Raw genomic sequence first — 22,335 nt, forward strand, 5'->3', positions numbered from 1 at the left:
GGATTTTACCCATTTTACTATAAAGGATTTTGTACGATCAAATACAAATTACATTTAATGCAAAAGATATTCACTGGCTGGGCTGTGTGGAAGGTCAGTGCAACCTAGTGGAGAATGATGTTTACAGAAACAGCGGAGAACTGGGACAAAGGGCTGATAAGATAATCAGCACTTCTCGGCGCAGAGGGGCCCTGGTGACGTAGAAACGCTCAGGGATGTTTTGAGCATTTCAGACACATGGGTGGAGCCGGCAAACCAGCTCAGGAAAAAACGTGGGCCGAGAGGAGAAGCAGAAGATCGAGAGAGGAGGCTCGACAGTGACTCGAGTGACACCAATTCGGCTAAATATTCGATGGAGTTCACTTAGTTAAATTGTTTAAGAAATTATATCTGCCCCCGTGTGGAAATGCCGGTCTCTTGTTCATTTTTCCACCAAGAAATGAGCGCGCATTGTTAGGTGAATGTAGGTTGTCTTTGGTTAATGGAGTCAGATAACTAATTCGAACAATTTGGTAAACGGTACATTTTAATAATTTAATTCCTAACACGCCGGTATATAAAATATATATATATCCCAGCATACACCGCGGACTACTTCGCCTACAGGGGAAAATCGAGTCGACGGCTGCTTGCCTTAGTTGCGAGACCTTGCGACTCAATATTGATCCGTATATAAGGCGCGTGTATTGTAAGGCGCATGGTCAGCTTTTGAAAAAAATAAAGGCATTTAGGTGCGTCTTGTAGTTGTGAAAATACGGTAATCAAATCTTACACCCTTGAATCATTTTTGTAATTGTATTGGGAGCCTCCAAAAGATCCCCAGCCCTACTAGTCTGGCACCAGTGAGATTGCCTCTTCCAGCATATGGCTACTGAACTACAATGCGTTCGACACCCGGCCTTGATACAGTTGAAATGCAAACTACTGAGAAAGAAGACAAAATGTTGACGTCGAGTGCAAAAGGTTCCCTTTTCAAAAACACGGATGGCTCTTGAGCTGCTCGGCGTCTCGGAAATCCTTCTCTCCGTTGTGTACGAGCTGATGTCTCTTCAAGTACTCCACCCGACTGAAGCGCTTCCCGCAGGCCTGGCAGCCGTAGGGCCTCTCTCCCGTGTGGATCCTCTGATGGCGCTCCAGGTTGCCCAGCCGGCTGAAACTGCGTCCGCACAGCGGGCAGCGGTGCGGGCGCTCGCCCGTGTGCACCAGATGGTGGCGCTCTAGCGAACGCGAGTGCGTGAAGCGCTTGCCGCAAACCTCGCAGCGGTGCGGCCTTTCGGCGGCGCAGGCGCACTCGTGGTTCTCCAGCGCCCACCCGTGGCCGAAAGTGTTGCCGCAGCTGCCGCAGGGGAAGACTTTCCCCTCGCTGTTCTGGGAGTGGGCGCCCCCTAGCGGGCAGGGGTGCTCCCGCATCTCAGCTTCGGAGTTGAAGCTGCCGCCGCACTGGGGGCAGAAGTGAAGCAGGTTCGCAGAAGTGGGCGGGGCTTCCTCCTCCCCTCCGCTGTGCTCGGGGTCCTTCCCCAAGCTTCCAGGTCCGGCTTCTCCCTTTCCTCGCTGGGTGTCGCCTTCCTCCTCCATGCCATCTAAACCGATATACTTGGCGCTTAAAGCCACTTCCTGTTCGGCCTTCAGCGCCGATTCCAAACCGCGAAGCTCCTCGGCGGTCATGCCGTCCTCGGAGTGCTCAGCCATACCCCCGTCCCATCGGCTGTCCTCTTTTTTGGTGGGGGGGAGACTCGAGGGACGATCTTCCAGTTCTAAACAAAGGAAAAGCAGAATGATGTTCAATTGGGAAGATATATCGCCAACAAAAGCTGGATAAACCCAGAGCGGCTGAAAAGAGCAAATAGCTGGAGTTGGTCAGAGTTGGTGAAAGAGAAAAACTCAAGAGATACACTGGTTTAGAGATACACTTTTCAGATGGCCCAATTAAAGTGCTTTTTCAGGCCTTTTAAAGCCAGTTTTCCAATTTATCCGGTACCATTATGAGAAATATCCCGTGCGAATCATATATTTTGCAGAGCCACAAATTTATCTGCAGTTTCCATATAGCATTTTAATTGTGCGGGTGCATTTATCAGGATATATGATTTACAGATATTGAGTACTTTTGTTTTTGAGAGAAATCTCTCCCCAAATAAGTTTTGGGTAAAAACGAAAACTTACATTTTCAGTTTCTTCCTTTACCATCGGCAAACACAACCTTAATTTTTCGCCCGGACCATAATAAATGTCCATAATTAATACTAAATCCTTGCACTCATATACATTCCATAGTGCCCTGATTTAGTGTAGCATGCACCTGCTCTATTGGGCGCGATCTACAGGAGGCGCACGCTTTATAAGAAAATACTGTACAAACTAATGCCAGCTGCAGTAAATCACCAAGGAAGAAGAAATGCAAAGCCACCACAGAGCAATATCAGTATCTTTTTAAGCAGACTTATTAAGAAACGAGGCTACAATTTCATGTACTTACAAGCACTTCACCCAAAAGTCAAGAACTTTTCAATCCTTGATAACACAACAATAAAATGCAAGCATTTTCAAGGATTTCAAGCACCCTCACAAACCCCTTAAGATAATCTTCACTTTTTTTAATGCATTGAGCCAGGAGTGCAACACTGTGTTTCTCCCACTAGCGACAGAAGCATTGTGGCCCTTTTCAGTACAGACGCTGCCCTACGTGCGAAGGTTCCGGTTGATTGTTCGTAAGTTGCTTCAGTGCGATATTTTGTATGTTTATGGTTTATATAAGTAGGTTTAAGGTGTTTATAGGTAACCTGATTTGTTTTGTGAAAGAATAAACATTTCATAAAATAATATTCTCTATAAAATAAATAAAGTTCAGTTTAACTTACTTTGGGAAGATGAGCTTCAAGAGGTAGGCGACTTCCTCCTCCGTGGTACAAAGTGGCCGAAAAAAGCGATCCAACTATTTTCTCAACCGCATTAAGCTTTCTTATTCCACTTTCTTCTTCGCCTCTTCTTTACACTTAACCCCAACCGTATTGAATGGAAGTACGGGATATTAAAAGATAAAAATGTCACCATTCCTAGCGTGCTAGAGATGCAGTGCAGTGTGTTTACACACAAACTAGGAAGTAGAAGCCAGATTTCTTCTTCAGGGAGGATGCTAAACTCTCACAACGCCACGCGGCAAAAATAATCACTACAGTAATGTCCTGTACTCGGAAAAAGGTGCACAAAATACAAAATCTAACTTACAGCAGTGTCCGGATATTTTGCAACATCCCGAATTTTTTCCCCCGTCTCTGCTGTTTTTTGTAACTCGAATTTTCGTAAGTAGGGGAGCATCTATAGTGATTTGTTCATTGTCTCTTTGCCAATAAGATGCATCAAAAGACACATGCAAGTGTGGCGTCTGCCTTTCGCCATTTCCTGGATATTTCTTCAAGCTTATAATTTGTGCATGTAAAAAATACAAATGATCTGAGGACTTCCAGGAAATTGTTTGTCGATTTTCAAAGAGATCACCAATTCACACCTATAACCCAGAACGGAGGATGAATAATGACCACTCGCTTCCCAAGGTTAGAACAGCGAGCACCTCACATAGCTGAAGATAAATACATCCGTATCGTTCGTCTGCAGTATTTTGGAACAATTTTTGCAAAATAAATTGTTTGAAACAGTTATTCCTGACAAAAACAGTAAAAATAAGCTTTAACGATCTTAAACAACTGGAAAGACATATTTGAACTGGGATACAGGCTCTGGCATTATCATTATTTATTTACTTTATAAAATACTCAAACTTCACACAGTGAAATCGAATGCACTGAAAAATGAGCTGCTATATAAGACACTAAAGTGCTGAGCATCCAACAACACTATAAGAAATTACCGTATTTTCCGCACTATAAGGGTTATAGGGCACACCCCGAAAAAATAGTTTTTGGTCCTATTTTTGACATACATAAGACGCACCGGATTATAAGGCGCTACAATGGGAACGTGGACAAAACAGTCAGATAGTTCAGTCCAACTTATTACCCCCTTAACATTCCCAAAGCTTGCAAAGACGCAAATACGTGTCGAGAACACGTGCGGATGCGGTGTCCGTACGATGTCACTCAAATGCATCGTTCCATCATTCGGAAGGTTAAAATCTTGGGATTCAAGAAATGATAACCATTCCTTAGTATCTATTTTCTTTTTCGCTCGCAACTTTACTGTGCGTATGACAATAAACACTTGGAATTGAGTTTAATTTAAAAATAGACACTCCATTCCATCCATTATCTGCACCGCTTATCACAGAAACATCGAGTTCAGTCTGAAACAAGATACAGGGACAATATAAAACCCGGAATAGCTCACCGAAGTCATTGTGTTCATAATAATGTGCAGGCAATGTCCTCTTATATCCGTGAGGGTAGTAAATCCAGGAGAATACAATATTTACAAATACAGAATAGAAAAAAATGCTTTCTCTATGCCGTCAGCCACATGCTATACGCATTCATCTTTTTCGGCCAATTGCAGGCTTATTTTCGCCGTTTAAGCCAATGGCAGCCTGTAAATGATAAAAAGGATCCGCCCCTTGACCTCCGAATAACTTTAGCCAATAGTGATCGATTCAACTGATGATTGACACATCTTTTTCGGCCAATTGCAGGCTTTGTTTGCCGTTTAAGCCAATGGCAGCCTGTAAATGATAAAAAGGATCCGCCTTTTGACCTCCGAATAACTTTAGCCAATAGTGATCGATTCAAATGATGATTGACACATTGGTTAGCCAATGAAACGCCGGTAAATAAATCCCAGCATCCACCGCGTACTACTTGGCGTTCGGGGGAAAATCTAGTCGGCGGCTGCAAGTTAGTTGGAAAACTTTGCAACTTTAAAATTGATCCATAAATAAGGCGCACTGTATTATAAGGCGCATGGTCAGCTTTTGAAAAAAATAAAGGCTTTTAGGTGCGCCTTATGGTGCGGAAAATACGGTATACTTGAACTCATTTGTTTAAGTTCGATACCTTCACTTTGCTCTCTGGAACCTTTCCGGAAGTTCTGGTTGGAGCGATCCATCTTCAGGGCCTGTTTAATCAGCCGGAGGGAAGCCGGCTGATATCCTTCGTTTGCAGGAAACTACATGAAGAAAACCGCATCAGATTTCTCAGGCCGACGAATTCTAAGATACGTATACTTTCTACATCCATTTTTCGGAGGCTGCTAGCTCCATTAGCAAGATTGTTTACCAAATTGAAACTAGTGTGTCCAGTTTGAATTTCAGAATTATATTAAAAAAAGCCCCCCCAGAAATATGCATTTTAAATGATATCATTCCTGTTGCATCCCTTCTTTTCCAGTTGTACTTCCCTCTCACCTCCTCTTTGATGCCGGCAGGGTCCTCCCCTTCTCCGCCGGGGCTGCCTACCCCTTCCTCATCCTGCGCCGTTCCTTCCTCTTCCTCGTGGCCTCCCCCGGGGATCTGCACCAGGTACATCTGCCTGCCCTCTTTCCCCTCTTGTCCAGCTGCCATCACCGCTCCTTCTCCGCCTCCTCCTTCAAGTTCTCCTCCAGGCCAGCTTCTGCGATAGGCTGGCGCTACCGCTGGGCCTTTCTTTGACTTGCCTGTGGAGGAGGAAAGAAAACGTGAGGAGGAGGGAGTGGGAGGAGATGATTGGTGCTAGTAGCCATGGATGAAGGAGGAAGATGAGATGATTGGAGTGCCATGAGTGAGGTGTGGAGCAAGAGAGAGGACGGGAAAATACACTAAGAGGAGAAATGAGATGGGGGACTGGGTACTTAACTGCTATGGTGGAGGAGAGGAAGACGAGGCAGCTGAGTGCAGGAAAGGAGGCAGATAGAAAGGGAGGAGGAGAAAAGGGAAGCAGGGAAGTGAAGGAGAGGAGCCGCGCTTCTCCAGACTGACATCAATAACCCATATTATAATCTTTGTTAATATTTATATGCCTTTTTTTACACCATTCACTGAAAGAAGAAATGAAATTGGCAGAAAATACCCTTCCTAATTTTTTAACTAATTTCTCCAAAATTAAACTATAAATAAATAAAACGAAAAAAATATATCATCAATAAAACTGCAAAAAAAATAAAAAAAATAGAAATTGGCAGAAAATGCCCTTCTTCCTATATATTTAACTAATTTCTCCAAAATAAAATAAGAACTTAAATGAAACAAAACAAAATAATCAATAAAATAAGAACAATATATTTTATATGGCGGATAGTTTGCCTCCTTCAAAAAATGTTTATTTTTTAAGGTCAGAAAAAATATTTACACTTTACAAAATCATCTACCATACAAAACAATTTTAGCTTATTTTAAGCATATGTTTTTAACAAGACAAACTAGTATTGTAAAATAGAAAAATATTATAAAAAAAATACTGTTAGTTTTTATACGCATTTTTATTTGCATTGACTATTAAAATAACATTAAAAATAAACCCGAAAAACAATGTTTGCTCGGAAATTGCGTGGCTCCAAGCACACAATTACCAATGCTTGTTTTCCCACTATGACGTCATTTTACTTCAAACACAGGAGAGGAGCGTGGAGTCGGGGGACAGATGGAGGAGGAAGGAAGAATTTCAAAACAGGAGGGAGAAAAAGGGAGGCGAGAGACGGGGGAGGCAGAGGGGAAGAAACAGGAGGAGGGTGGAATAGTGTGTGAGACATCAGAGGGTGATAATGTGGAGGATAAGGAAGAACAGGAGGGAGGGAGGATGTGGACGAAAAATAAAAAGGGGGGACAAGAGAAGGAGGAAGAAGTAAAAAAGCGTACAGGGGCAGGTGGGTGGGAGCGGGATGGAGGAGGGAGGAGGCGGCAGACACAGGGGAGGCAGAGGGGAAAGAACACAAGGAGGATTGCACAATAATGTGGGTGAGACATCAATGGGAGAAGAAGTAGACGATTAAGAATAAGTGGAGGGACAAGGGGGAAGAGAAAATTGGGAGGATGATAAAGGGGGCAGACAAGGGGGTAAAGAGATGAAGGAATAGGAGGAGGCGAGTGTAATACTGTGTGAAACACCAGAAGGAAGTGTGGATGATAAAGTGGGACAACTAAAAGGAAGGAGCAAAATGACAAAAGGGGAAGAAAGAGAAAAAAATGGAGGACGGAGAAAGGGGAGGTGGCAGACAAGGAGGGAACATCAGGAGGAGGGCGGAATAGTGTGGGTGAGAACAGAGAGAAGATGAAAATAAAAGGAGGCAAGAACGAAGGAGGAAGAGGCTAAAAGAAATGAGGGGGAGGATGGAGAAAGGGGGAGGCGGCAGACAGAGAGGAAAAGCACAGGGGAACCACCAGGAGTAAGAGGGTGGAACCAACAGAGGCAGGAAGTGTGTACAATAAGTGGACTGACGTCGGAGGGAGGAATAAGCAGAAAAGGAATGGGGGAGGAGGAAGAAGGGGTGAGGTGGGAGGCAAGGGAGAAGGAACAGGAGGAGGGTGGAATAGCAAGTGAGAAACCTGGGGGAGGAGGTTTGCACGATAAAGAAAAAGTGGAGGTACAAGAGAAGGAGGAATAAGGAAAAGGTGGAAAGGGCGAATAAGGAGGGAGAATGATGGAGGAGGCAGAGGCTGCAGAAAAGGGGGATGCAGAGGGGAAGCAACAGGAGGAGGAGGGAGAGGCTGCAGAAAAGGGGGAGCCAGGGGGGAAGGAACAGGAGGAGGAGGGCGGAAGAGTGTGTTTGACGCTCGAGAAGGTAGGTGTAGACGATAAACAAAAACAGGAGACAAGAAATAAGCAAAAAGAGGAAAGAGGAGGATTGGGGAGGAAGAAGGGGTGAGGCAGCAGACAAATGGAAGATAGGGGAGAAGGAACAAGAGGAGGGAGGAATAGTGTGTCAGACACCTGAGGGAGGAGGTGTAGATGATAAAGAAAGAGGAGAGATGATAGGACGAGGAATAAGCAAAAAGAAGAAAGGGGGAGAAAAGAGGGAAAATGATGGAGAAGAGAGAACAGGGAGGCTGCGGAAAGGGGGGGGGGGGCAGAAGGGAAGGAGCAGGAGGAGGAGGGCGGAACAGTGTCATGGACGCCAGAGAAGGTAGGTGTGGATGATAAAGAAAATAGTGATGACAAGACGAGGACTAGGAAAAAAGAGGAAAAGGGGAGTAAAGAGGGGGATTGAGGAGGCAGAAGGGGTAAGGCGGCATACAAGTGGAAGGCAAGGGAGAAGGAACAAGAGGAGGAAGGAATAATGTGTCAGACACCCTAGGAAGGAGGTGTGGACTACAAAGAAAATAGAGATGACAAGACGAGGAACAAGCTAAAAGAATAAAAGGGGAGTAAAGGGGGAGAATGATGGAGGAGGGAAAACAGGGGAGGCAGCGGAAAAGGGGGAGGCAGAGGGGAAGGAGCAGGAGGAGGAGGGCGGAACAGTGTGTTAGACGCCAGAGATGGTAGGTGTGAACAATAAAGAAAAAGAGGAAAGATGAAAAGACAAGGAATAAGCAGAAAGAGGAAAGGGGAAGGAAAGAGGATGAAGTAGGAAGAATGTCAGAACAAGAGGGGAAGGAACAGGAGGAAGATGGTAGAATAACATGTGTGAGACACCAGAGGAGGTGTGGACAATAACGAAATAGACAAGAGGAGTAATAGGCTATCACAAGACCAATGGAGGAGGAGGAGGAGGAGGAAGAAGGGGGAGAAAGTCAAAACAGGTGGGATAAAGGATGAGGCAGAGGGGAATGAAAAAGACAAAGAGTGTGGAATAGAAAAACGAGGAAAAAGTAAAAAGAGAAAAGGGGGAGGAACGAAGCGCCTCTGGATGGTTTCCACCTGAATCCCTCTTCCTCCAATCCAAACTCACGTTCCACGTCGGTTCTGCGCTTGTCAGCTCCGGCGTTTCGGCGACCGGCGGCCCAGCCGGCGCCGTACATGCGCTCGGTCCTCAGCTTATTTTCGGTGAGCCTCAAACGCAACTTGAGAGCGTCGTTTTCCTTGCGGTTAAGAGAAAGCTCCAGCAGATACTCGGCCAGCGTTTCCTGGAAGAGTTTGGTGATCTCGCAGACCGAAGCTCGGATCAGGCCGTCCATCACCGCTGTCAGGTGGGTCTCGAACGTGGTCACCGATTCCTCCATCTGGGCGGGACGTGGAGACTGTGAGAAGCCTCATACCGTGGTATCATTGAAACGACCGGGATGTTTTATGCAGTAGTATTTGTTTGTCTCTATGATACTACATCAGAAAAACTAAGAAAATTCCAATTTGGCTAAAGCAAGCAAAAACATGATAACCATGGAAACAAAGCTCGCGATTATCAAGTACATATGAAGAAGGCATGTCACCAATTCCTTCATCTGGGTGGGACATAGAGAGGGTGAGAGGGCTGTTACCGTAGTAAGATTAATACAACTGGGATGCTTTATAGCAGGGGTGTCAAACTCATTTTAACACGGGGGCCACACGATAGAGCAAACATTCTCACGGGGGCCGGACTAGTAGATCATAAAGAAAAAGAGGGAGCAAAAGAAGGTAGAGAGAGAGAGAGAGAGAGAGCAAGAGAGATCAAGAGTGAGAGAGAGAGAGAGAGGTAGGAAGAGAGAGATCGAGAGTGAGCGATAGAAAAAGAGAGAGATAGATCAAGAGTGAGAGAGAAAGCGAGAGAGAGGGATCGAGAGTGAGAACGAGAGTGTGAGAGGGATCGAAAGTGAGAGAGAAAGGTAGGAAGAGAGAAAAAAAGAGATCGAGAGTGAGAGAGAGTTAAACAGAGTGACAGAGAGTTAGAGAGAGAGAAAGGTAGGAAGAGATAAAGGTAGGAAAAGAAAAAAAAGAGATAGAGAGTGAAAGAGAGAGAGATCAAGAGTGAGAGAGAGAAAGAAGTACAAGTACAGCGTCTTTGGCAATATCAAGTGGACTTATTTGAACCTGCAGCTCGTTTTTCTCTTGCACTTCTCTGAGCGTTGTCTCGAGGGCTGAATTCAACGCTTAGCGGGCCTGATCCGGCCCACGGACCGCCTGTTTAACACCCCTGCTTCATAGAGTATATTATTTTTTTGCTCACTTTACGGTGATCGTAGTATTTGTTTGTCTTTACTATACTATATCAGAGAAACTAAGAAAAGTCCAATTCCAATCATGCTAAAGAGCAAAAACATGATAACCATGGAAACAAAGCTCACAATTATCAAGTATATATGAAGAAGGCATGTAAATGGATACCCTCGCTAAGTTACATGGCCGTAAACATTCGTCAATCAGGACAATTATTAAAGGCGCTATCCTGAATTTGAAAATGTTTTCTTACTAACACCGGCACCGTAGCCTCTGTCAAGCTGCTTGTGTGGCACGTGCAAGTACGTGCATTTCTTGAATAAACTTTTTTAAGAATATTTTTGGGGGGTTTGAGTTGGCGTTTAGACTGTGTTAGAAACAGGCCTTTACTTACGTTCACCATTTTTAAGCTACATTAAGAGAAAATCGGAAGAACAAGCACGAAATTACTCTTCCCCTCCCTTATCCTTCAGCCTAATGTGGTATTGGGTAACAATAAGATGTTTTTTTTAATTTTTACAAAGGCTACTTGAACTCTGCTCGGCATTGTCAACAGATACTCAATAGGGAAAATAGTTGACCTTCGACTTTTTAAGGACACATGAAACAACTCATTCCACCTGTAAAGCCCCTGTGTGTAATATTTGACCACTAGATGGCACTTTTGACTTTTGCTGCTACACTGTGGTCTGTGGAACTGGTGTTCATTTGCAAGATGCCAGACAAACATGGCGGATACCTCTGGGAATGGATTAAAAAAAAAAACATTCGGCCAAAAATTGATAAATTTAACATTGGTATGATAGTTCATTTTTGCCTAATATACAAATCAATGTTTTTTTAATGAAATTTTTTTATGAGGCACTAAATATGACACACTGCCCCTTTAGGAAAGAAGAAGCGATGTAGCCACATATCCCCTCTCTTCATCCACCTGCTACTCCACTCAACCACCTAAAGTCACATTGCGCCAAAGGTAAATCAAATTTCATTTCATACATTTTTATCATTTACTGATAATGTTTTTTGATGACGTTCACACATAAATAAATCTGTCATAAGATTGTGGGGCACAGTTCTGAGGTCATGAGATCGAACCTCCTGTGTGGAGTTTGCATGTTCTCCCCGTGCTCGCGTGGGTTTCCTCCGGGCACTCCGGTTTCCTCCCACATTCTAAAAACATGCATGTCAGGTTAATTGGCCGGTCCAAATTGTCCCTAAAGTGTAAATGAGCGAGTGAGTTGTCTGTCTGTGATAGTTCAAGGTGTCCACCCTGGTATGGGCTCCAGCACTCCCACGACCCTACTGAAGATAAGCGATGCAGATAATGTACCAAATGTACGGTAATCCAAAAATGTTTGCCTCGTCCAAATTTAGACCACAAAAAGTCATATTGATATCTTGAGAAATAGCTTATTTTCTCAAGGAGGGCGGAATAGTTTAAAACGTATTATCAGGTAGTTTTTGGGAGACATAATCTCCTAAAACATGAGTTTGTTTTCCGCAACTGATTTCGTTCATATGAATGACTCGAACGGTAGCGCCATGGAGTGGCCAAATTAGCCAAACCAGCTCATTTAGGTTTAAATACTCACCGTATCCGTTGAGAAGAATGTGACGGACGAAAAACTCTCTCGGCTTCAACGTGTGTCGCGCGGGTCTCGTGTAGAGCAAAGGAAGAGGGCGACAAAGGAAAGCGCCATCGAACTTGTGTGCTTCTTCCCACCGACACTGTTTTCCTCTTCGTCTCCCTCAACACCGTCGAGTGATGCTCAAAGTCACTGCGCCTGCGCAGTAAAGTCATCGCTAGGCCAGAGTAGTCGCGCTAAGAGCATGCAAAAACATGGATTAGGGTAGACCAGAATTAGAATCGTCTTTCTTGTCATTTTGGTTTAAAAGATTTATTGAACAAACGCAGAAATATTTCCATACAAACATCTTACCACAGTTTTGCGTAAACAGTACATTCAAATTGTACAACACATCAAAATACCAATAAGGGAAAATATTTAAAAAACGGGTAAAAAGAAAGTTACATAAAAATGCCAAAATGTTTGAAAATATTATTTGTTTTAATGGTTTTCTGGTTCTGGTAAACCTTTATGGATATCATGTCATGTTTTACTTCACATTGGATGGAAATGAAGGAAGTTTTCCAAGTGAATTTGCATTTGTGAATGTAGAATTTTGCTATGATGATGATAAGATTGACAATAAAGGTTCCCTTTGGCTTTCACTTCCATGTCCCCGAGTCATATATGCCAAGTGCAATATCTTTTTTTTCACCTCAGGGCAAAGCCAAAATAAATGTGTTACAGTTTCCAGTACATTTAAAGTCATTATCTTTGTTAAACCTTTTTTGCGATTTGCACTTTGTCGGGGTAAATCCTGTGAAGTATTTTGAAAGAAATTTTCTCTCACTTGAAATGAAATGAAATGAAATGATCTGCATTTATATAGCGCTTTTCAAGTCAAGACTTCCCAAAGCGCTTTACATTGTGCTTCACATTTCCCAATAGCGGCCGTGATGTGTGCAGCCATGTAAGGCGCTAACCTGCTTATTGGGGGTATTTGAGGGTTCAATGTCTTACCCAAGGACACTTCGACATGTAACACGGACAAGCCGGGATTCCAACTGGGATCCCTTAATCCTAAAACGATCGCTCTACCTCCTGAGCTACTGCCGCCCCTAATAAACTTCTTAATAAACAACCATTGGGTAGCAACCAGACTTTTTTCCCAGTCACCCATTCATCCATACACTTATGCACCACTGCACCACTTATCCCCAGTAGGGTCGCGAGGGTGCTGGAGCCCATCCCAGCCATCTTCGGGCTATGGGCAGGGGGACGCCCTGAATTATCACAGAGACAGACAACTCACTCGCTCATTCACACCTAGGGAAGATTTGGACCGACCAATTCACCTGACATGCTTGTTTTTGGAATGTGGGAGGGAACCGGAGTGCCCGGAGGAAACCCACGCAAGCAAGGGGAGAACATGCAAACTCCGCACGGGAGGCTGCAGCAGCTGGACTTGAACCCTGAATCTCCGCAATGTGGGGCTGCGTGCTAACCATAATCAATTGAATATTAAACTGATACATTATCCTTTTTACACAGTGATCTGATAAGTCCTTTATGTTAATAACGATTTTTGGACAGGCCGATTTTTCCAAAAATATTGTCCACAGACAGTCTAAGAACAGTTTAAGAACATTTGACATACTCGGAAATTTATGCCGGGCTGAATTAAATCATCGATCGAGCCGGGTCCAGCCCGTGGGTTGTATGTTTGACACGCAAACCCTAGAGTTTACAGACAAAAAAAATATATCAAACAGTCATTTAGACACAGGTCCTTAAAGCATCATTGTGTGATATTTGACCACTAGATGGCCTTTGTCTAATGCTGCTAAACTGTGCTCTGTGGCACTGGTATTCGCCAGATGGCAGACAAACTAGGTATGGATTCCACCATCTAAGAAAAAAACAATTTTCTCAATGTACGATTATTTTTTTGAATAAAAATTAACAAAAGTAATACAGTAGGTGTATTTTGTAGTATTTCCATTGTAATATTTCCGTAGTATTTTTATAGTATTTATGCAGTAATATATTTATATAATTTACATGTTATTACTTTTGTTGTATCACCCAAAAATACTGCAGATTTTACTTAACATATTTTTACTTGTATATCTGTAGTATTTTGTGGTATTACTGTAGTTTTTTTGCTGTATTTCTGTGGTAGTACTTTGTTGTAATACTTAGTTAGCGGTGTTTCATATTATAATATATTTGTAATGTTTTTTGGTAGTATTTCCATAGTAGTGTTTTTGGAGTATTTCTTGATTTTTTTTAATATTACAGTAGTAATTCCATTGGAATATTTCTGTCCTGTCGGGCGGCATTAGCTCAGGAGGTAGAGCGAAGTGTCCTTGGGCAAGACACTGATTCCTTAATGCCCCCAATAAGCAGGTAGGCGACTTGCATGGCCTATTAGTCTGTGAGTGTGTGTGTGAATGGGTAAGTGAGAAGCACATTGTAAAGCGCTTTGGGAGGTCTTCATTGTCTTGAAAAACGCTATATAAATCCAGACCATTTAGTTCATGTATATTTGCCTATTATGAGGCACTAATTATTACAGACTATCCTGTTAACAGAATTGATAAAAACAAATAAAATAATTTAATATTACCCAGAGTTTACGGACAAAAATCATTCACTCAGATCCTTCACATTATGAATCAATACAAAAACCAAAAATAACTTGATAGATAGATACTTTATTCATCCCCGCAGGGAAATTCACACTTCCAGCAGCATCCCTGCGCTGGAGAACAAAACAATAATAAAGCAAAAAGAATACCATTCACAAATACCCAATGTGACGTGTTAATACCCAATGTAGCGTGTTATATAGAGTATCTAGATACACAGAATACACACTGCAATAGAAATACGGTAATATGCAACGTTGGGGGTGTGGTTTAATGTGGGCCTTTACTCCGCCGGGTGGAGTTAAAGAGCCTCATGGCATGAGGAAGAAAATATCTCCCCAGTCTGTCTGTGGTGCAAGACTGTGACAGCAGTCTGTCGCTGAAGCTGCTCTTCTGTCTGGAGATAATGCTGTGTAGTGGATGCGATGGATTGTCCATGATTGACCTCAGCTTTTTCAGTGCTCGTCTCTCAGCTACTGTTGTCAACAGGGTTGGGTAGGGTTACTTTAACTTGATTACTTTTAGTTTTACAATTATTTAATCGAATCCTTTACAACACAAATAATAAGATTTTTGGGTGTAAACATAATTTTTTAGCTCGACTTGTGCACACAGGGTTGGGTAGGGTTACTTAACTTGATTACTTTCAATTACTTTTGGATTACTCCAATATCAAATATGCTAATAAAAGACAAGAGAAACTAAATATGAATAAAATGATGACTCACAACACGTGGTAAGCTTTCTCTCCTGGCTTTGATCTCTTTGATATCCGGCAAAACTAACATAAAATGCAACAGAAACAAAATGAAAATAAATCCAAACGGCTTGCCAACATCATTTTTGCCATTCCATGTGTTCCGTTACTCCCCAAGCCTGCACAAATTTAGTCATTTTTTCATATTTAGTTTCTTTTGTCTTTTATTAGCATATTTGGTATTGGAGTAATCCAAAAGTAATTGAAAGTAATCAAGTTAAAGTAACACTACCAGACCCTGGTTGTCAATAATTCCCCAAAACGTTGACTCTGTTTATTAACCTGTGGTTTATGGGCAGATATGCCACATCTAATATGGCGGACATGTCAACGTTTAACAACAAGAAGAAGAACACCTGCTCATTTCTTGTCTAGGAATGTTGAGCTCCTCTTGTGCAGCCGAACATTCCGATTAACCAGTTTATCCTTTTCTCTTGTGCTAATCGGAACATTTTCCTCCTCAGAACCATGCCGATGTTTGTAGTTAACACCAACGTGGCTAAAGCTAACGTGCCATTGGCTTTGCTAACAGAAGCAACCGAAGAATTAGCGAAGGCGATGGGGAAGCCAGCGCAGGTAGGACGACGCGTTCGTGCACGCGACATATGTTTATTTCTGCAACTTCCGTCTTTATTTTCTGCATTCAATAATGTTTCACACTAGTATAGAAAATAGTTTATATTACATAAAACGTTTGTGCACACAGATTCATGCAGGGAACTATTTTCACGTCCTACTGTATTCTCAAAGTTGCGTTTCAGAGTACTGTATCTTTAAGTAGTGTACTGGCAGTTATGTAAAACGTCTCTTCGTTATTCAAATAGAGCACACGTGTCAAACAGGCGGCCCAACGGTTTAAATCCGACCCGCCAGACAACAGTGAGAGAAGCGCAAGAGGAAAATGAGCTGTAGTTTTTGGTATTTCCACCGGATGTCACCAAAGCCAGTTAACACTTGCAAAAGAATTGTGGTAGTATTTCTCCATTCATCTCTGGCTCACTTCTTTTTTATTTATTCCTCCCCCTTTTTCTTTCTCCTGTTCACCCTCTCTTTCTCTCTTTTCTCTATTTCTTTCTTTTTCTCTTGCTCTCTTTCTATTTTCTCTTTCTAATTTACACTTTCTTTCTTTCTATTTTTCTCTTTCTTTCTCACCCTCTTTCTCTCCCTTTTTCGACCTATCTCTCTCTCTCTCACCTTACTTTGTCTCTTTTTCTCTTGCCGACTCTTACTTTCTGTCCTTTTTGTTTTTTCCCTTTTTTTTCTCTCTTTATTCATTTCCCCCTTCTCTTCCATTCATATCTCTATTCTGCTCTCACTTTTTCTCTCACTGTTACTCTGCCTCCCTATCTGTTTATCGCTCTCTCTTTCCCTCCCTCTCTTTCTCTCTCTTTTTCTCCCTCTCTCTTTCTCTTAAACTTACTCGTCCGGCCCCCGTGAGATTTTTTTATAGCATTTGTGGCCCCCAGCTAAAACGAGTTTGACCCCTGAAATAGAGTGTCAATATTATGAAACATGTACTTATTATTCATTTCGATTTGTTACACCTCCAGGATACATCACTAGCCTGTTCTAAGGTTGGGATGGTAATGTGAAATTGCTGTATAGCGGAGTATAGAAAGCCTTACTTATTAGGTAATCAGTTACAAACCCCCAGTACTCCAGATAACGACATTAAAATAACAAATAGTACTACTTTTAGGTAGTATGGGTGTATATGATTATTAAGCATTGTCGAATATTTGTTTTGGTGTGACGTGACTTGAGCTGGTACAGTAGAGTAGCAGGTGGATGCAGAGGGGGTGAGGAAATGAAACTGATTTTAAAACTTCCCCAAAAAATAAAACATCAACGTATTTAAATAGGTACTGAGATTCAATTTGTTCTCTCACACTCTCTGTCTCTCTGTTTACTCTCTCTCTGTCTTTCTCTATAAGTCGGCAAGTCCGCTCTAATGAAGGCTGCCCCCCCCCCCCCCCAAAAAAGTTGCAAAACTCCCAAGATTTTCCCCGATTTGCGGGCATTAACCCCCAAAACCCAGGGGTCTGTGTATAGGTGTTTTAAGCAAAAGATCTTCTGTCCCTATTTTTTTTTCTCTTTCCCTTTCTTTCTTTTTTTTTCTTTCTTTCCTTTCGTATCAGTACATTGCGGTGCAAATCAACCCGGATCAAATGATGATGTTCGGAGGGAAAGGAGACCCTTGTGCACTGTGCTCCATCCACAGCATCGGGCAAATCAGCCCAGCTCAAAACAAACAATACTCCAAATTACTCTGCGGACTGCTCAACAAACACTTGGGGGTCTCAGCTGACAGGTATTCAAAATTATCTTTCATTTATGACGGGTAAAATATCATTCACTTGAATCTGATTTCTTCTTGGATCTCTTTTAGGATCTATATTAACTTTACGGACATGGAAGCGACCAACGTGGCCTGGAATAACTCGACTTTTGGTTAAAGTCTTCCAATAAAACTTCTTTCGCTAAATTGATGTTTTAGGTAAAAATGGCCAAGCTTTAAGGAAACCCTAAATGAATTCAATATAGCTAATTCCTTTGCAATAAACACTTGCTAATACTTAACTATGCAGTCTCAATGTGTCACATTATTCTGTATACAGACGCTTACAAAAAACGGTAATACAAAGATTATTTTCGGGATTCTTTTCACTTGATATGAAAGTGCAATAAGAAAGCTTGATGCGGTTGAGAAAATGGTCGGAATGCTTTTTTTTCAGCCAGGAATGACTTATATGCTGTCAGATTCATTTGGATAGTAATGATAACGATTATTGTTATCTGACATATTTTAATGTACAGACGCTCCCCTACTTACGAACTTTCGACTTACGAAAAACGGTAATACTGTACAAAGATTCTTTTTGGGATTCTTTTCACTTGATATGAAAGTGGAATAAGAAAGCTTGATGCGGTTGAGAAAATGGTCGGAAAGCTTTTTTTCGCCCGTGAATGACTACTATACTGTAAGCTTCGTTTGGATAGTAATAATAACGATTATTGTTATCTGATATTTTATTGTACAGACGCTCCCCTACTTATGAGCATTCGACTTACGAAAAACGGTTAATACAAAGATTCTTTTCGGGATTCTTTTCACTTGATATGAAAGTGGAATAAGAAAGCTTGATGCGGTTGAGAAAATGGTCGGAAAGCTTTTTTTTCAGCCAGGAATGACTACTATACTGTAAGCTTCATTTGGATAGTAATGATAACGATTATTGTCATCTGACATATTTTAATGTACAGATGCTCCCCTACATATGACCATTCGACTTACGCAAAACGGGAGATAAAAACATTTTTTTTCGGGATGTTGAAAAATATCCGGACATTGCTGTAAGTTAGATTTTGTATTGTGTGTACCTTTTTCCGAGTACAGGACAGTGCTGTAGTGCATTTTTCCACCGCATGGCAGTGTGAGAGGTCACCCAGCATCCACCTCGAAGAAGAAATCCGGCTTCTACTTCCTGGTTCGTGTGTAATCATGATCACTGTATCGCTAGCGTGCTAAGACCTCTGACATTTTTATTGTTTAATATCTCGTGCATCCATTCAATATGGTTGGTGAGAAGTGTAAAAAGAGGCGAGCCGTTTCTTATGAAACAAAAGTGGAATAAGAAAGCTTGATGCGGTTGAGAAAATGGTTGGATCGCTTTTTTTTTCGTTCACTCTACCACGAAGGAGGACCTCTTGAAGCTCATCTTCCAAAAGTAAGTTAACCTCAACTTTATTTATCTTTATAGAGCATATTATTTTATAAAATGTTTATTTTTTAGTAAAAAACAATATGGGTTAAACATACTTACAAGCAATGTTCCCTGTAATTTTCCTTACGGGTCTGAGCGTTCACACAAAGTCGGTGAGCATCGCTTGAAACAACAGTGAGCAACAGCAATCCCAAGTGTGGCAACTAAATCATTATCAAACATGTCCAAAACTTTTGCTGAGTTACCGGCAATGCAAAATTATTTTTCTCTTTTGAATGAATTGACTCATGTACGATTGTAAAGGTTGTATGGCCTACAAACGTCATTTGTTCTTACAATTCTTTCACAAGATATCCATTTCTTTTTATTTCCTGATATATTTTGTCGCATAATATTAACATTTTTGGGGGCTTATTTAGTCGGATGTAAGATACAGAACTGTACTTAATCACATTTTTTAGTGGAAGTACAATGTTGGCAACAAGATTCACTTGATATAATTGGAAATTATTTCAATGCAACTTCTTTTTCCCTGTTTTTTTCAATTTTTTTAAATTCCTTTAAAAAAAATCTCATTGTGTTTACCTTTTCCTAGTTGTTACTTTTTTTCTTTTTGTTCTTTATTTACTTTTTTTCCTTTGTTTCTTTTCTTTTTCTGGCTTTTTTTCTGAAAGTTTCCTCCTTTTTTTCTCTTTGTTTCTTTTTTTTCTCAGCTTTTCACTACTTTTTCATTTTCTTTTTTTTTTCTTTTTTGTTCTATTCCCCCCTTCTTTTAAGTCATTTTGTGCATAATTTTAGATAATATTTGGTCGTGTAGGATTAAGAAAGCAAAAACAACCTGAAGAGCCGTTTAGGACCCGAAAGAGCCGGTTCCTTTTAGTGAGCCGAGCCGAAGAAGCCGGTTCTTGACCAACTCTACTGACTTTACTCAACTTCGTTCTACTTCGACCTTGACTTCAAAATACCGCATTTAGAACACAGCGTCAGGGGAACCCGTGTATTTTTACCTTCATGCACTGTAATTTTGACTTAATTCGCTTCTTAAATAGCAATTTGGAGCCCTGATTTTTGCGAGCGGGCTAGATTTTCTCGTGCGCGGAAAAGCTCCGGGTAGTGCGCTATTGCGCACACACGCAGTTAAGAGGGAACATTGTTTACAAGCCTTAAACATACTTGTAGAAACCTTAAACATACAAAACATAGCACTGAAGCAACTTACAAACAAATTCAACTTACGAACGTTCGTCCTTCATAAATCGGCCAGCGTCTCTACAGGAAAACCTGGATTGAAGTGTATTAAGCTAACTGTTCTTTTACCTGATTATACTGGCATTACATTTGGAAGATTTTGTCTGGTCTATCCTTTAATTTAGGGTTGGGCAAACTATGGTCTGTAAGCAAAATCCGGCCCATAAGGCTTTCTGTTTTGGGCCGCCGAACCAAAGGTAATACTAAAAAACCTTGAAAAATTCCCATAAACGTTTCACAGCGAGCTGTGTTTTTGATCTAGTCACAATTCGTGGTTAGCTGCCATTGGTTTCACAGTAGATTTTTTTTTATCAAACATTTTTTTCATTTTTAGCAAATATCCTGCCACATAAACACAACATTTATCAAATTACAGAGATTTTTTTTTTTTTAAACATGGATTTATTTTCATTTTTAGCATCAATCCCAGAATATAAAACGAAAAATATTGTTCAAAAACATTTATCTACTTACCAGGTTATTGCTTGCTAGCATGTGTTGCCACTCATGAAGGGAAATATATTTAAGTTGATTTTGTTCGAAGAAGCTGTCAAAGAATACACTGCAAACATACTAAAATAAAGTAGAACTCTTGTACATAATTCAGCTGAATTATTGTTTTACTAAACAAAACTAGTAGTAGTTAAAAAAAAGTTCCACTGGTAGATTATTTAGGCTGTTTCTAAGTATTATTTTTGTTACGTGGTTACTAGAAAAACAAGATGGGACATTTAACAAAACTAGAAAAACAAGTTAAAATGGAACTAAATCCATGAATTATCTTCTATGTGTAATATTTGACCACTAGATGGCACAGTGTTTTCTAGTATGAGCGACGGCCAGTGACGTACAGTACATACACATCACAGCGCAGCAGCAGGATGCCACGGTGTAAAGTAACACACATTTTTCGACCCATGATTTTTTTTTTTTTCCATAAAATTAACATTGGTATGATTGATCACGTATGTTTTCTTAGTATTCTAATCCATGTTTTTTCTTTACTGGATGAAAGTTTTTTGTACCACTACGAGGCACTACATATTGCACACTGTCCCTTTAAGATTTCACTATTAAAATGAAGCCACTGTCGGCCATCTTGTGTTGCCATGACGAGGCTCGTCAGATCGTATGGAGCTATCAGTCAGAAAAATAAGAGGTAAGAGAATTATAACACGAATTTATTTTTCAAAGAAATACTATCGTGTTCTTACTGTAAGGACTACAATTTTACAACTGTTATATATCTTCTCATCAAAAAGTAAATGTAGAATGAGGCTTTTATTAAAAATTTAAATGATTACTTGGCGCTAGCTTCAACAGGAAAACTCATTGCCACCAGCGCTGTAAACACTGTTGGCAATGAGCTAACGAGTCGTAATAACAGTTAAATGCTAACAGCTTGATGCTAACAAATTACGCTAACGGATAAATATTAACAAGTGATGCTAACAGCTACATGCAAACAGCTACATACAAACGCGTTATGCTAACGTCTACATGCGACGAGGCGTTTCAACAGCTAAATCCTAACTGTTTCATGCTGAAAAATGATGCTATCAGCTAAATGCCAACGCCTACGTGCTAGCAAATTATGCTAGTGGATACAAGCTAACGAGTCAAGCTGACGGCTAATGGCTAACTGCTACAAGCTAACAAATTGCGCCAACGGCTACACGCTGACAGCTAAATGCTAACGGCTACATGCTAAAAAGTCATAAGAACCGCTAAATGCTAACGGCTTCATGCTAACAATTCATAAAAACAGCTAAATGCTAATGGATTAATGCTAAGAACGAGATGTTAACAGCTATATGCTAACAAATTATGATAACCACTACATGGACGCGAGTAACGCTAACGGCTACATGCTACTGATTAATGCTAATAACTAGATGCTTACAGCTACATGCTAACGAGTCATGATAACAGCTTAATGCTAACAGCCTCATGCTTGCAAATTATGCTTTCTCCCCTAGCTTTTTACTTCTTTTTTATATTTTTTGTAGTTTTGATTCAATTATGCTGTAATGTTCTTCATCAAAATAAAAATATTGTGTGAATTATCGAACTTTAATAAGTTGTCAGCCGTCAATGAGATCATAGCTTTGACCTGTCAATCAACAGTCACCATGGCAACAGCCGAGGCCGACGAGGGCGGGATCACATTCGAGAAATGATACCGGAAACAGGTAAAAACTATTAAAATCTATTTATTTATTTTGCTTAGAAATTGAGCTAAATTCATAAAGATAATAGCAGGTGCCGCAAAAGATATTACAAATTAAATACTTTCAATGAAAAGAAGATGGACCTTCCTCGTTTTATAAACGAACTCATCGTCATTCACAAAAAAGCCAGCAAAGATGCAAAGTAAAAATAAGAAAATTCCCT

At 41.0% G+C, this 22,335-nt stretch overlaps 2 protein-coding genes and 1 long non-coding RNA gene across 3 annotated transcripts; 2 read left to right on the forward strand and 1 right to left on the reverse strand.

Moving 5' to 3' along the window:
- Window positions 1-269: 269 nt before the first annotated feature.
- On the reverse strand, window positions 270-20,549 carry LOC148360198 (uncharacterized). Its single transcript, XM_088343644.1, has 6 exons — window positions 20,416-20,549; window positions 11,585-11,814; window positions 8,806-9,076; window positions 5,351-5,598; window positions 5,001-5,112; window positions 270-1,754 (listed from the first exon to the last, which is right to left on the reverse strand). Exons 3-6 carry the CDS (start codon window positions 9,074-9,076, stop codon window positions 973-975), a joined length of 1,413 nt encoding a protein of 470 aa, XP_088199770.1. The 5' UTR covers window positions 11,585-11,814; window positions 20,416-20,549; the 3' UTR covers window positions 270-972.
- Window positions 5,346-10,965, forward strand: LOC148360199 (uncharacterized). The gene is made up of 3 exons (XR_015851292.1): window positions 5,346-5,464; window positions 8,950-9,043; window positions 10,880-10,965. It is a non-coding gene; the product is annotated as an uncharacterized LOC148360199 (long non-coding RNA).
- mif (macrophage migration inhibitory factor) lies at window positions 15,328-17,548 on the forward strand. The gene is made up of 3 exons (XM_088344208.1): window positions 15,328-15,544; window positions 17,107-17,279; window positions 17,358-17,548. Exons 1-3 carry the CDS (start codon window positions 15,437-15,439, stop codon window positions 17,422-17,424), a joined length of 348 nt encoding a protein of 115 aa, XP_088200334.1. The 5' UTR covers window positions 15,328-15,436; the 3' UTR covers window positions 17,425-17,548.
- Window positions 20,550-22,335: the final 1,786 nt, after the last annotated feature.

The sequence above is a fragment of the Urocampus carinirostris genome, chromosome 9, assembly GCF_059441175.1.
Source record: "Urocampus carinirostris isolate Australia breed hairy pipefish chromosome 9, RoL_Ucar_1.0, whole genome shotgun sequence".
NCBI classification, from domain to species: Eukaryota; Metazoa; Chordata; class Actinopteri; order Syngnathiformes; family Syngnathidae; genus Urocampus; species Urocampus carinirostris.

Coding starts and splice junctions, on each gene's coding strand:
- mif (XM_088344208.1), top strand. CDS start 15,437: ATGCCGATGTTTGTAGTTAACACCAACGTGGCTAAAGCTAACGTGCCA. Junction 15,545..17,106: donor CGATGGGGAAGCCAGCGCAG/GTAGGACGACGC, acceptor CTTTCGTATCAG/TACATTGCGGTGCAAATCAA. Junction 17,280..17,357: donor TTGGGGGTCTCAGCTGACAG/GTATTCAAAATT, acceptor GATCTCTTTTAG/GATCTATATTAACTTTACGG.
- LOC148360198 (XM_088343644.1), bottom strand. CDS start 9,076: ATGGAGGAATCGGTGACCACGTTCGAGACCCACCTGACAGCGGTGATG. Junction 5,113..5,350: donor CTGCCGGCATCAAAGAGGAG/GTGAGAGGGAAG, acceptor TTCTTCATGTAG/TTTCCTGCAAACGAAGGATA. Junction 1,755..5,000: donor TTCCAGAGAGCAAAGTGAAG/GTATCGAACTTA, acceptor TCCTTTGTTTAG/AACTGGAAGATCGTCCCTCG.